Genomic DNA, 15,628 nt, shown 5'->3' with positions numbered 1-15,628 from the left:
ATTTCTTTATGAACTGTTATTTAATGGACCAGCTGTTATGATCATGTGACCTCCCTTAACTTGTACATTTTTCTTTGTAATAAATTTAATTTGTCTGTCAGGCTGTTGAAAATGAAATTTTTACCTGTCTGGATATTTCAATACGTTACTATCTACTACTACTTTACACCATTGTACTTGGGTGATAGGCTTTAAAAGACACCATAATGCCATCTGCAGAGGTATTCCCTTACCTGTCCACACTTGCCGCTATTAAGCAAATGTTTAAATGACTTACAAACTGACCACACCTCCTTAGAAGAAGTCAGACTTGGCTATTCAATCAACGTTGAAGCACCGGGTGAAAGTTTTTACATTGATAGAAAACAGCATATAATACCGACAATTAAATGAACCCTCTTTAGATTTATAAGTATGATATTACGTTTGCGTTTCACCTGAGCTCGTGACACTCCTTGCTTAGCTCCTCAAGCTTTCCGTGTAAGGTGGATTTCTCAATCAGGAAGTAATATCAAGTTAAAATGGTAAGTAACCTATACTTTTTCTCAATCACCAACTACACACCGAAATGAATTTAAACATAAATCGAATGTTTAGCCTACTCGTGAAGTTCTCCCGACTGGAGAATATTTCCTTGAGCCAACAAGTCATATTGCCTAGTGTTTGATACAGAAACCTGCTGGATGACGAGGATTGTAGACAAATATCCTTGGATGCCTGACCGGAGCTTGAAAAGGCGCGGTCCGTTCTTTGATTCATAAATCACTAACTTTAAACAACTGGTGTAACAGTATAGCTCACTGTTGGATCCACACGATGCAAATGTTAGTCTGCGCAGTTTTCATTTGCACAGACTTCCTTGTCGTGAACAGGTAGACTGTCTACATTTGATTCAATCAGTAGACTATTGCCTCAAATGTCCCAGTACTCCTTGAACTCCTTTCCAATAACTGAACAGTGTGGACAGGTTTTCACCTTAGTGCTGCTTCCACCTGTCAAGACATGATCAGTGGTGCTAGGTTATAGGAAAGGGGGCTATAGTATCTAATAACATTGGAATAGGCACAACGTTTAGGCCTACCCACAGATGGAAACACGACTAGCCTGGGCATACACTTTTCCCAGGGGTTATTGCATGCACACCTAAATCACAGGCTAGGCATACCTGTAGTCTACTACACATAGCCACGGGTGCTGAGGGTGCTGCAGCACCCACTGAAAAATCAGAATACAAAATGGTTTCTTTTTTTTCTCTCTCTCACAAAAGTAGTGCACTGGGCCTTTAATAATCCTGTATTAGTGGACCAATTAGAGCATGCAAAACATTGTTTTCTCTGCTACCACCCTGCCCACCTCCACAAACAATACCCCCAACTACTTCCCGTGGCTATGCTACTATAGTAAATGTTTTGCCTCTAAACGTTACAGCACTCAGCTAGCAAAATAGTTTCCCTGTCAAACTGCAGGTGAAGATGATTCAAATGAATCAACCTGGAACAACGTGTCTGGGCAGGGTTATTATCCCCATTGAACAGGCCCTAGGAGGGAAATGGAATGTAGACAAATCAGCATAGGAAGATTTGAGATCCACGGGGGACAGACCCCTCTGTGATGTCATGCATACAACATTATACCTGGTCATAACTTTGGGACTCAACATCAGGACTCTGTGTTGGTTGGACACATTCAGGAGGATAACGTGACAGAATATTCTTCCTTTCCTGATCTCATTTTTATCTGTACTGATCAAGTTAGAGAAAAGGAGAACAAACCACTGCTGGGATTCACCCTGTGACCTGTTTGGTTCCTTGTTAAAAATTCCACAGACGCGTGACTGTTCTACGAGAACAATACCCAAACCATCTGTCATGGTGATTCATGACTGATAAATCACAAGGTATTTCCCTCGTGGCATTGCTTCTTCTTGCCCATCTGACCATCACTGAATGAATGAAGGAACAACACAGCCTACACACTATATTGCTGCTTAGCCTTTCTGTTTCTTTTATATGCAGAGTTTCTCATTCAGCACCTTGTATAATGTGATGTGTGTTTGACAATTACTTTACCCCACTGAATTGACGAGGGTATTTCAATCATAAACGTTTGTCTCTTGGTAGGCCGCCATTGTAATTAAGAATTTGTTATTGTTTGTTATTTGTTAAGTGACTTGCCTAGTTAAATAAAGTTTAAATAATAAAATGATACTGTTCTGATTCATCCTGGCGGGCACACAGCTGTATTATGACAGTTATTACCTCACTATCTTGTGGTCAATATGGAAATATTCAAGGTTATTTTGGTAAGAGTGTGTAGATTAACGCCAACGGTTGAGACATTTCTATAGCTGTTTGAGTATGACCTCAGTTGTCATCCTCTTTTGAAATCGAGGCTGCTGTAATTGTGTAATACATGTGTTATGGGCTTTTGTGGTGGGAACATCTTTATGGTCGTATGGCGCGGTGAGTATGAAGACTGTGTTTCTTTACTTTATGGTCATAACACTTACATTCAGCTTATTTGTGTCAGGCACAGTCTAACAAGCACAGTCTAAAAAGTGTATTGGATTGCTACTTTTATGTAATTTATTGTGTACAAGGTTGGTGACCACTGGTGTACACTGTGCAGCCATTACTATTTGCACCACACAAACCATTGGACATTTACAGAATTCCACAATGCGATTTCTGAAGAGCTCACAGCCTCTTGTGTAAAGTAGTTGGTATGTCAGATTCCGGCATATTCCGTTTTCCCTGCTACCAGCCCATCACTGATCTTTCCCACTCCTCAGTCAGTTAATGAGGACATATGAGTGTTCATTAATGGACGAGGAGAGGAGTTGAAACGGAAAGAGAGAATTTGCAGTGACTGGTTGCAATAAGTTTCTATCTCTCTCTGTCTCTGTCTCTCTGTCTCAGGGGAGTAAGGAGCGCTACCACTGGCAGACCCAGAATGTTAAGATCAGCGGCGTGGACGACATGGTCCTGCTGTCCAAGATCAACGAGGATGCCATCACTGACAACCTCAAGAAGAGATACATGGACGACTACATCTTCGTATCCTTCAGCTTCAACTTAGTAGAACCCGGACACACACTGCTATATGTGGCAAATACACTGAGGCTCTGCTTAGAACCCGGACACACACTGCTATATGTGGCAAATACACTGAGGCTCTGCTTAGAACCCGGACACACACTGCTATATGTGGCAAATACACTGAGGCTCTGCTTAGAACCCGGACACACACTGCTATATGTGGCAAATACACTGAGGCTCTGCTTAGAACCCGGACACACACTGCTATATGTGGCAAATACACTGAGGCTCTGCTTAGAACCCGGACACACACTGCTATATGTGGCAAATACACTGAGGCTCTGCTTAGAACCCGGACACACACTGCTATATGTGGCAAATACACTGAGGCTCTGCTTAGAACCCGGACACACACTGCTATATGTGGCAAATACACTGAGGCTCTGCTTAGAACCCGGACACACACTGCTATATGTGGCAAATACACTGAGGCTCTGCTTAGAACCCGGACACACACTGCTATATGTGGCAAATACACTGAGGCTCTGCTTAGAACCCGGACACACACTGCTATATGTGGCAAATACACTGAGGCTCTGCTTAGAACCCGGACACACACTGCTATATGTGGCAAATACACTGAGGCTCTGCTTAGAACCCGGACACACACTGCTATATGTGGCAAATACACTGAGGCTCTGCTTAGAACCCGGACACACACTGCTATATGTGGCAAATACACTGAGGCTCTGCTTAGAACCCGGACACACACTGCTATATGTGGCAAATACACCGAGGCTCTGCTGTGCTTTGTAGATGTACGTACACCGTAGTCTCTCTGTCACACACACACACACACACACACACACACACACACACACACACACACACACACCCCCTATGGACCTACACACCTGTGTGATCACTTCACTCACATTAGCCTATTATGAGATTAGCCTTAATAACATACTTTAAAAAGTGTAGAACAACATGGAAGGATAATATGTTTCTCAACCACCATATTTACAGTACACCACATGTAGCGTTAGGGACTAACACTGTGATCACAGCTACAACTACACACGTCAACGTTGTTGTGGTCCCTGGCGGTGGTGTATTCCAGATGGATATTCTAGTTGTTCTTAACGTGTCTTCCTCAGACCTACATAGGGTCGGTTCTGATCTCTGTCAATCCCTTTAAACAGCTGCCCTACTTCACCGACAGAGAGGTGGAGCTCTACCAGGGAGCTGTGAGTAATATACACACTACTAAAGCCGCTGGGCTTTCTGCTGGCCGGCTGCACCTACCTACCAGTTTCAGGATTTGTTTGCATCCCTCGATCTAGACAGAGAAACTGTAGTGTATAAAATGCTGCTTATCAATAGGTGATGCAAAGTATGCCCTCCCACATTCCCACTATCATGGAAATGGTCTGTTCAATGCCATAAGTTGTCCATTGTTTACCTCACCTCATAATCACAGAGTTAATGAATAACCCCAAGGCTTCCTGTTTCTCAGTTACCTCCTTCATTTCTTTAGTTTCACTCGGGTCTGAGGGACCAGTAGACACTCCATTAACCACTTCTGTTACAAATATGTGAGAATGTATTCTACTGCAGAAGTTTTTGTAAATGCCTTTTTTTCTATCACTATTTGTCTAAAGTCCTGTAAGTAAGAAGCTTCATCTATTGTGAATGCTGTTTACCGAGCTGGACAAAAACACATCTAATAAAAATACATGTTGAAAATAAACTGCTGGATGTTTGATAGCAAGTCACCTAGGGCTTGTAGAAAACACTCATATATATATATATCAATAGGTGATGCAAAGTATGTGTGTATGTGTATATGTGTATATATATATATATATATATAGGGTTAAGTGCCTTGGTCAAGGGCACATCGACAGATTGTTCAGCTAGTCGGCATGGGGATTCGAACCAGCGACCTTTTGATTATTGGCCCAATGCGCTTAACCGCTAGGCTACCTGCCGTGGACACTGGAATAATGCTTTCTCCTCTGTTTCCAGGCCCAGTATGAGAACCCCCCTCACATCTACGCCCTGGCTGACAACATGTACCGTAACATGATGATCGACTGTGAGAACCAGTGTGTCATCATCAGGTCTGACCAATCATCTCACTCCTACAGATCAAACTTCATACTTCTTGTCACCTGAACTGTCACATAAACCATGCATTCTGTCAATGGGATACCATCACAATGAGTTAGGGTGTTGCCCTGTTTCCTAAAGCTTTCCGTTGTCTTTGCAGTGGGGAGAGTGGAGCAGGAAAGACCGTAGCAGCAAAATACATAATGGGTTACATCTCCAAGGTGTCGGGCGGAGGTCCCAAAGTCCAGGTATAGGGGATACATTTGACTAATTCTCCCTTCCATTCTCTCATTTCTTCTTCTCAGACACATAGTGGGTTCATCTGTTCTCCTTTATTCTTCTTCTTCACAGCACGTAAAAGACATCATCCTCCAATCCAACCCTCTCCTGGAGGCCTTTGGGAATGCCAAGACTGTGCGCAACAATAACTCTAGTCGCTTTGTGAGTAGAACCGGGAATCTGGGAATACCGGTAGAATGGATAAGGAATTAGGGGTGCATTTCATTCCAAAATGTTGTGGCCTTTCTTCTGCCATTCACTCCCATTGGCAGAGCTGATGGGACCAGATAGGTGAAAGCAAGGGAGGATTCTAGGTGGAGCTTTGTTGTTGCATCCCTGTTATATGCCTTATCTGGACAAGGAACCTTAATCACTGTGTCTGTTTTTACCACAGGGGAAGTACTTTGAGATCCAGTTCAGCCGTGGAGGAGAGCCAGACGGAGGGAAGATCTCCAACTTCCTGTTGGAGAAGTCCAGGGTGGTGTCACAGAACCAGGGAGAGAGGAACTTCCACATCTACTACCAGGTGGGACAGAATAACAATAACTAATTATGGAGAGAATTCCATCACTTAATTAACCTTTGACCTAACGACCTCTGACCCTTAGCTCCTGGGGGGTGCCACTAAAGAGATGAGGGAGAACCTTGGTGTCACCACACCTGACTACTACCTCTACCTGAACCAGTCTGGCACCTACACCGTGGAGGATGTCAACGATAAGAAGGAATTCTCTGACACCATGGTGAGCTCTCTCTCTCTCTCTCACTCTCACTCTCACTCTCACTCTCACTCTCACTCTCACTCTCTCTCTCACTCTCTCTCTCTCTCTCTCTCTCTCTCTCTCTCTCTCTCTCTCTCTCTCTCTCTCTCTCTCTCTCTCTCTCTCTCTCTCTCTCTCTCTCTCTCTCTCATGTATAGAGAGGCAGTTTGTCTTCATTGTGTGTGTTTTAGGAGGCCATGTCAGTGGTGGGCCTGTCTGTAGATGATCAGGACATGGTGCTGCAGATTGTAGCAGGCATCCTGCATCTGGGTAACATCGCCTTCAGAGAGGAGGGAAACTACGCTGTGGTGGAGAGTGAGGACTGTGAGTTACACACACACACACACACAATCCCAAACCAACCCCTATCCTGTACCCTCTTTCTACTTGTGATCTCTCTCGCTGTCCTATATCACTTCCCCTCCTCCATGTTCCGGCAGTCCTGGCGTTCCCGGCCTACCTGTTGGGAATCTCCCAGGAGGGTCTGAAAAACAAGCTGACCAGCCGGATCATGGACAGCAAGTGGGGAGGCAAGACGGAGAGCATCGCTGTCACCCTGAACACAGAGCAGGCCTCCTTCACACGGGACGCCCTCTCCAAAGCCCTCTACTCACGCCTGTTTGACTTTCTTGTGGATGTAAGTGTCCATTTAATTTCACCTATATTTTGACTAATTAACTAGTAGAGGGAACATGTAACAGCAAAGCATGGCCAAACATGTTCACAATTACTACAAAGAGTCATCCCTCTGATCGGAACATGTATTGGACTTGCTGTCTGGGTTCTTGTCCAGTTGTTTGTCTTTTGACTGCTGGTGTGGGAGCCACACAAGACAGAACACGTCTAGAGATGGGAGCAGTAGGGAGGCAGCGTAGCTTACACATGTTCTGTCCTGTTGTCTCAGAGGTTTACTGCTGTTGCTACGACCATGACACTTCCTTTTATTGTAGTACTGTATCATGAAAATATAGACTAGTAATTCAACTTCTTCATAGATTTCTTTCTTCTCTCCACTCCCCCAGTCTATCAACAAAGCCATACAGAAAGACCATGAGGAATTCAACATCGGGGTGCTGGACATCTATGGCTTTGAAATCTTCCAGGTGGATATTTCTGTGCTGCCTCATACAGGAGTTGTTCCACTTCTACTGTTGTACTAGCCTTCATTTGGTTTAACACTGCATACATAGTCATTTCCACCTATAGGCTGTTAGACCACATATCATTTTGTTTAAGATTGCACACGTATGTCCTGCACACCTAATTTCCACCTCCAGTTACGTTGAATTGTCACTGCTTTTTATTCATACAAAATCGTTAATAATACATATGCGCTCTGTTGTGAAAATTACCACCAGGGACACCTGAAGTCAATCTTAAATGAATGATTCTTTATTATCATCAAGCTGGAGAGGTTCCAACAAACAAATGCACCAAGTATTAGCTCTGCCATGGTAGTCCTGTTATCTTATATACCGCTTACACAGACAAGTTATATTTGCATGATTTAGCTTATTCATTATTTATAATTCATTCATCATTAACTTTTGGTTCATGCTTGTGACCGACCAATACCTCACAAGGCTTCTTCTCTCCAAGCTGACACCTTGAAACTGAGATATTCTTTTCCTTTCTCAAAACAAGGTTCTGGGCGTACTGCCAAATTGCTTATACTGATAGTGAGGATTCCTCCCAGGCACGATCAATCAGTAACTTGCATCAACTCAGTCGAATTGGTTATTAGAAAAGCACAAACATAACATTTTCCTTCACATCTCTATTTAACACGAATAGAAAAACGGCTTTGAGCAGTTCTGCATCAACTTTGTGAATGAGAAACTGCAGCAGATTTTCATTGAGCTCACGTTAAAAGCTGAGCAGGTAAGTGATAACTCTACATTACTTGTTTCACTCATTCGTCTTATGATACGTCTACATTACTTTGGCCTGTTTTCCCAGATACTGACGTTGTTTCTTGTAGGAGGAGTATGTGCAGGAAGGGATTAAGTGGACGCCAATCGAGTACTTTAACAACAAAATCGTGTGTGACCTCATTGAGTCCAAACTGGTGAGTGATCATATTCGTCCATTGCTGAAGTTGGCCGGCCATTTTGTCTGTAATTCAGGTGAACTAGTTACAGTACCAGTAGATGTTTGTGTGTGTGTGTGTGCGTGGTACAGTTCTTGATATGCCCTGTTCTTATTACCCAGAACCCCCCAGGCATCATGAGTATCTTGGACGATGTGTGTGCCACCATGCATGCTAAGGGGGAGGGCGCAGACCAGACCCTGATCCAGAAGCTACAAGCGGGAATCAGCTCCCATGAGCACTTCAACAGCTGGAATAAAGGCTTCATAGTGCACCACTACGCTGGCAAGGCACGAACACCATACAGTACAACACTATGGGCTTTTAGAATGCATCCTCATTACAACCTGATCCAACATTCCAAAGATTACAGCTCTTAGATTTCATTTGGTACATTGCCCCCTGGTGGGGGTTTGGAGTACAACGAGCCCACATGTCCTAAATGTCAGAATGTGTTAGAGGGAAAATGCTGAAATGAAAGACTGATAGCTTGTTCTCTCTCTCAGGTGTCCTATGACGTCAGTGGCTTCTGTGAGAGGAACAGAGATGTGCTCTTCAACGACATCATTGAGCTGATGCAGAGCAGTGAATTGTAAGTGTAGTGAGATGTGTATAATGGGTATACTATATGATAATTACATAGACCGCCACTGACCAGCCTCTCTCTGTCTGTCTGTGTTTGGGCAGTGCCTTCATAAAAACCCTTTTCCCAGAAAACCTAGAGGCAGAGAAAAAGGGCCGTCCTACCACCGCCAGTAGCAAGATCAAGGTAAGGATCTGACACGGTCGTGTGCTACTATAATCTCTGTAGACCCAGAACAAAGTCTCACGTAATTGGTCAGCTGCTTGATTAAGTTCTGGGTCCATACGTGTGAAGAGAAGAGCTGCTAGAACGAGGTGTGGAACCGGAACGTGGAGCGGAACCCTCTCTACGGGCCGACTGTCCCCTCCCGAAATTCGAAAGATGCTAACACCTACGAAATCGTGATTTGTCCAAATAACCAGTGAGGAAAGACCCACACACTGTAACCACTGCTGCTCATCATCCCACCCATCCCATTCCTTCCCCATAGATTCTACGATGCCAGTTATGCTTACGTAGATCTGTCCACTAAATATTATTGTTGCTATGGAAACAGACATGCCAGTCCAATCTCAGATGAGTGACTCCCCCACCCCCCTGTCTTCCATAACATCCAGGCCATGGGTCACTGAATGTGTTATTGTACAGGGATGTATTTTCTTCCATCAGTCTGTTTACTGCTCTGAGCGCCTGGTCGGTGCTACCAAGCTGTGATTGAACCTCCATGTCCTTCAGAAACAAGCCAACAACCTGGTCCAGACCCTGATGAAGTGCACCCCCCACTACATCCGCTGTATCAAGCCCAACGAGACCAAGAAGCCTCGGGACTGGGAGGACACTCGGGCCAAACACCAGGTGGAGTACCTGGGCCTGCGGGAGAACATCCGTGTGCGCCGCGCCGGGTACGCATTCCGCCGAGCCTTTGCCAAGTTCCTGCAGAGGTGAGCCCTAAGGTCATAGGGGTCAGGGGTGCAAGAGATGGATTTCCATGCTGGCTTTACAGATTTCAAATGTCAGTACAAATGTATTTGTTCATGTTTTTTTTCATCAGCGTTTGGCTTGATTGGAATAAATTCCACCCAATATTTTGTTTCTATTTATTTAAAAAAATGTATGGGGGACTTGAGGACATTCTGCCAGTCCAGTAAAATGTCTGTGTGTGGTCCTACAGGTACGCCATCCTGACCAGGGAGACATGGCCCCGGTGGACAGGGGAGGAGAGGAAGGGGGTTCTCCACCTCCTCCGCTCTGTCAACATGGACCAGGACCAGTACCAGCTGGGAAAGACTAAGATCTTCATCAAGGCCCCAGAATCAGTACATCTTTCTCTCGTTCCCTAGAAAACCTCTCTACTGACACATAACAGTCTGGTTATTCTGAGTGTAAAGGTGATGATTTCTAGAAGTATTATGAAATGTGTGTCTGTAGTTGTTCTTGCTGGAGGAGATGAGGGAAAGGAAATATAACGGATATGCTCGGGCCATCCAGAAGGCCTGGCGCAAACACATCGCCGTCCGCAAGTACGTCAAGATGAGAGAGGAAGGTAAGTCACTGGTTTCTCTCTGTGGGAATGAGCTTTTTACCATATACGGTCAGTACTGCATCACAGTGGGTTATATCTACTGTATATGTTAAGCCCTGTATCACACTGTGTCCTGGCAGTTCAGTACTGTATCACACTGTGTCCTTGCAGTTCAGTACTGTATCACACTGTGTCCTGGCAGTTCAGTACTGTATCACACTGTGTCCTGGCAGTTCAGTACTGTATAACACTGTGTCCTGGCAGTTCAGTACTGTATAACACTGTGTCCTGGCAGTTCAGTACTGTATCACACTGTGTCCTGGCAGTTCAGTACTGTATCACACTGTGTCCTGGCAGTTCAGTACTGTATAACACTGTGTCCTGGCAGTTCAGTACTGTATAACACTGTGTCCTGGCAGTTCAGTACTGTATCACACTGTGTCGTGTCCTGTAGCCTCAGACATCCTACTGAATAAGAAGGAGAGGAGGAGGAACAGCCTCAACAGGAACTTTGTGGGCGACTACATCGGCACCGACAACCACCCCGAGATCCGGCAGTTCGTGGGCCGCCGGGAGAAGATCGATTTTGCAGATGTGGTTGCCAAATATGACCGCAGGTTTAGGGTAAGAGTCAAGTATGACCACAGTAACAAACCAACATTGATGTTGTCACAGAACGCATAATGCTATTGTTATTCATGTTAGATAGACGAGACAGTGTTAATACTCCATCAATGGTTTGGTGGATACTGCCAATGCTTGTCTGCTCATTGAACCCCCTATATATTGTGGTTCCTGGTCAGTAAGCCTATAATAGCAACAAGTTATATAATATGCCTCTCTCCTTCTTACAGACTGTGAAGCGTGACCTCATCCTGACCCCTAAGTTCCTGTATCTGATTGGTCGGGAGAAGGTGAAGCAGGGACCAGATAAGGGGCAGATCCACGAGGTTCTGAAGAGACAGATAGAAGTGGAGAAGATTCAGTCAGTCTCTCTCAGGTGCAGGTTTAGATACTCTGGAAGTGTTATACCAGTTGATGGTCATGATGCACAGTAGTAGAAATGGGGTTTTCATTGAAAAGATGTGTATCTTTTCCTCCCTCAGCACCCTGCAGGATGACTTCTTCATCATCCACGAGGAGCATTACGACAGTGTCCTTCAGTGCATCTTCAAGACGGAGTTCCTCAGTCTGCTCTACAAACGTTATGATGAGAAGACCCAGAGGAAGCTACCGCTCAAGTTCAACAACCTGTCAGTCAGTCTTTCCTCTGAGCTTAGCCTTACTGTTAAACTAAAAGGGGCCTTACTGTTAAACTAAAAGGGGCCTTACTGTTAAACTAAAAGGGGCCTTACTGTTAAACTAAAAGGGGCCTTACTGTTAAACTAAAAGGGGCCTTACTGTTAAACTAAAAGGGGCCTTACTGTTAAACTAAAAGGGGCCTTACTGTTAAACTAAAAGGGGCCTTACTGTTAAACTAAAAGGGGTCTTACTGTTAAACTAAAAGGGGTCTTACTGTTAAACTAAAAGGGGCCTTACTGTTAAACTAAAAGGGGCCTTACTGTTAAACTAAAAGGGGCCTTACTGTTAAACTAAAAGGGGCTTACTGTTAAACTAAAAGGGGCTTACTGTTAAACTAAAAGGGGCTTACTGTTAAACTAAAAGGGTCTTACTGTTAAACTAAAAGGGGTCTTACTGTTAAACTAAAAGGGGCCTTACTGTTAAACTAAAAGGGGCCTTACTGTTAAACTAAAAGGGGCCTTACTGTTAAACTAAAAGGGGCCTTACTGTTAAACTAAAAGGGGTCTTACTGTTAAACTAAAAGGGGCCTTACTGTTAAACTAAAAGGGGCCTTACTGTTAAACTAAAAGGGCCAATCCGCAGTTGAAACCATAACAAAGTGGTTTCTATAAAAAGCTGAGGGATGGGGCTAAATAAATAAAACCACTCTCAAATTCATAGATATATGGGTGCAAGGACTGATCATCCATAATATCAAAAAGATAGCTTTAACCATGTTTTGCGGCTATACAGTTTGGCATTTACTTTGTATACAAACATTGGAGTAAAGTAAGCTTATATTTTGGGTTCTGACTGCAGTGTATTCATTTATCAGCAACTTAAATGACTAAAACCACATATTATAAAAGACGATGGAGCTATATATTTATAAGATCATGTTACAACCACCAAAATGAAAACTAGACAGTCAGGGAGAATCTAAAATTCAAAAAATGGCATGGCATGGGTCCCGATGTGATTTTGTTAAAATGTTTCAGTCACTCAGATAGCATAAGAACATGGCATAAGCCCTGGCTAAATGTGGAGAATTGTAGGAAATTAGCTTAGAAAACAAATAAATTCTCCCCACCCCATATTGAAATGTGTTAAATGGCAGGGAATTTGCTTTAAAACAGCAGAACCTGCGGCCAAGAGTAGGGCCTTGAAGAATTTTGGAGGGAGACCCCCTCCCCACCACTCTAACTTTGCCACCGCTTCTGAAAAAAAATCCTAGGGGAAACACTGGACTGGGTGTGAAAGTTGAACTAAACTCATGAGGCATTTCTAAATTGTTATATGCTTCGAGAATCAATGGGTATATATCATTAATTTATAAGTCCATCGTGATGTTGCAACTGCAGGTTGCCCCTTAAAACATACCAGTGTAATGCTTTACAACAACGATCATTAATAATCTCTCAAGATACATAACGCAAAAAAGTTATGCAGTTTGAGTCTTTTAAGCCATATCTTAACCCATTGCTCTTCTCTCTCCCCTCTCCGTTCCTCATTTAGACTGGAGTTTAAGGTGAAGAAGGGAGGTTGGGGGCCGTTCTCAGCGGCTGGCTCCAGGCAGATCCAGTTCCAGCCGGGCCAAGGAGAAGAGGCGGTTGTGAAGCCCAGCAGCAAGGTCCTCATAGTCACCATCGGACCCGGGCTCCCCAAGAACTCCAGTGAGTCCATGCACTTTGAAAGGAGACTTCTATTAGTAGGCTTAATCTGGGTCTGTGCAACCATCCCATAGCATTTCAGACATATCACACCTTTTTGTCATGTGTTCCCCAGGACCGACCCGCAGGGACAACAGGAAAAGTCGCTACATGGGAAACCAGACTCCAGGCTCAGGACAGCAGTCACAAGGTGAGAGAACTAGATATCTGAGCCTCTCCAATGATGCCACTCATTTCACTTTTGACCTGACTCAACATCTACCTCATCTGTCTTAGGCGCCCCCAGGGGCAGAGGCCGAGGTGGGGGTGGTGGTCAGCAGGGTGGGCCGCCCTCGTCCAGGGCGTCCAGGGTCTCTCTGCTCCGCCGACAGTCCAGTATGGAGCAGCCCACACTACCACGACAACAGGGGGCCCGGCAGACCAACAACCGCTCCAACAACCAGAGCCAGGCAGACACCGCTTTCATGAACGTGCCTGACCAGGGAGTGGCTGGGTGAGTTCTCAGGCCCTGTTTGGATACTTGTTAGGTTGTTAAAATGGATATTCTCCTGTTATTGCTGGTGTTTTTTCAAATACTCAAATAGTATTAGATACTGTAAATCAAGGGAAAGACACTTTTTCTAGATCTCTCATCTCAATTTCTTTCAGTCTTCATCGTAGACGCTCGAAGGATGTCAAGCCTTCCCCAGGAGCGGGCCGCCCCAAGCCTGCCCCCAAGCCCAAGCCTCGCTCCCCAGAATGCCGAGCGCTGTATGCTTACGACGCCCAGGACACTGATGAGCTGAGCTTCAACGCGGAGGATGTCATTGAAATCCTCACTGAAGGTACTAAACCCTTAAAGCAGATCATCTCTGAAGTGATATTTATATAAACTGAGTATATTAATTACAGTAGTATAAAACTGCTATTAGTCATACACTATAAGTACTGCTACATATTATATACTGCTAGTAGTATAGCATTATTAAAGGCATACTATAACCACATTTTCAATTTTGCAGTCTTCCTGTGCTTCATCTGTAGGATAGAAAAGGGCTATATAATCTATAATGGCTAGATTGACTGGTTTTCTCACCTGTCCTCCCTCCAGATCCATCAGGCTGGTGGTACGGTCGTCTTCACGGGAGGGAAGGCATGTTTCCTGGGAATTATGTAAAGAAGATTTAGGCTGGAGCGATGAGGGACTTGTCTAAAGGTAGAATATCTAGACTGGATCAAGGGACATAAGATCTAGAATGAAGCGATGAGGGACATGTCCAATGAGAGAAGATCTAGAATGAAGCGATGAGGGACATGTCCAATGAGAGAAGATCTAGAATGAAGCGATGAGGGACATGTCCAATGAGAGAAGATCTAGAATGAAGCGATGAGGGACATGTCCAATGAGAGAAGATCTAGAATGAAGCGATGAGGGACATGTCCAATGAGAGAAGATCTAGAATGAAGCGATGAGGGACATGTCCAATGAGAGAAGATCTAGAATGAAGCGATGAGGGACATGTCCAATGAGAGAAGATCTAGAATGAAGCGATGACGGACATGTCCAATGAGAGAAGATCTAGAATGAAGCGATGAGGGACATGTCCAATGAGAGAAGATCTAGAATGAAGCGATGAGGGACATGTCCAATGAGAGAAGATCTAGAATGAAGCGATGAGGGACATGTCCAATGAGAGAAGATCTAGAATGAAGCGATGAGGGACATGTCCAATGAGAGCGAGGAGTCAGGTGGCAACAGAATTACAACCATACCAAGTGCATTACTACAGAGACAAAACAAAAAGCATAATTAAAGCATTTCTCCATACCATCTCTGTTTGGAGTCAGAGACAAGGGAACGTGAGGATTTTTGCCAGAGATGGTTTGAAGTGCAAATACCACTAACTTTTATCAATGGATTTGATCTATTGTTTTAGCATGGGATAGCTTTGTTTTTAAAGGCACTTTATCCGGCATCTTTTTATAGACATTTACCTCAAGTGTTCAAATAAATCTTAGTTTTATTTGCTCTTTCACATTTGTTTAATACATAGGACCAAATGGCCATAATAATCTCAGTTCAGCTGGAGTTGGGATAGAATGGGTAATTATAAAACATTTTTGACAAGATATATATTAGTTGTGTATTTTATGTGATTCTCAACGTCTTAGGTAGATGTACATGTACCATGCAGCCTATTATAAAACATGGTAAATGGTAGGTTCTGTTAGTCTCATATGGTTCATCATCATCTTATGTAGATATTTCACAATTCTATATCAGTGAATATTTCTAAGGCAGGGTTTACAC

General features: G+C 44.0%; 1 protein-coding gene across 1 annotated transcript; it reads left to right on the top strand.

The window, feature by feature from the left end:
- Positions 1–281: 281 nt before the first annotated feature.
- On the top strand, positions 282–15,449 carry LOC115184868 (unconventional myosin-Ie-like). Its single transcript, XM_029745454.1, has 27 exons — positions 282–524; positions 2,919–3,056; positions 4,199–4,288; positions 5,070–5,164; positions 5,314–5,401; positions 5,505–5,594; positions 5,827–5,958; positions 6,041–6,175; positions 6,385–6,517; positions 6,634–6,830; positions 7,216–7,296; positions 7,988–8,074; positions 8,175–8,261; positions 8,405–8,572; positions 8,789–8,874; positions 8,970–9,051; positions 9,601–9,806; positions 10,037–10,181; positions 10,294–10,408; positions 10,842–11,011; positions 11,242–11,387; positions 11,494–11,640; positions 13,184–13,341; positions 13,454–13,528; positions 13,615–13,831; positions 13,987–14,162; positions 14,429–15,449. The coding sequence occupies exons 1-27, from the start codon at positions 522–524 to the stop codon at positions 14,503–14,505; spliced, it is 3,324 nt and encodes a 1,107-aa protein (XP_029601314.1). The 5' UTR covers positions 282–521; the 3' UTR covers positions 14,506–15,449.
- Positions 15,450–15,628: the final 179 nt, after the last annotated feature.

Source organism: Salmo trutta, chromosome 3, assembly GCF_901001165.1.
Source record: "Salmo trutta chromosome 3, fSalTru1.1, whole genome shotgun sequence".
Lineage (NCBI taxonomy): Eukaryota > Metazoa > Chordata > Actinopteri > Salmoniformes > Salmonidae > Salmo > Salmo trutta.
This window is presented reverse-complemented; position numbering and strand designations above follow the sequence as displayed.

What these genes read in the sequence shown, in the direction of transcription:
- LOC115184868 (XM_029745454.1), top strand. An exon ending in AACCAGTGTGTCATCATCAG is followed by an intron (nt 5,165 to 5,313) that starts GTCTGACCAATC and finishes TTGTCTTTGCAG; the next exon opens with TGGGGAGAGTGGAGCAGGAA. An exon ending in CTGATGCAGAGCAGTGAATT is followed by an intron (nt 8,875 to 8,969) that starts GTAAGTGTAGTG and finishes GTGTTTGGGCAG; the next exon opens with TGCCTTCATAAAAACCCTTT.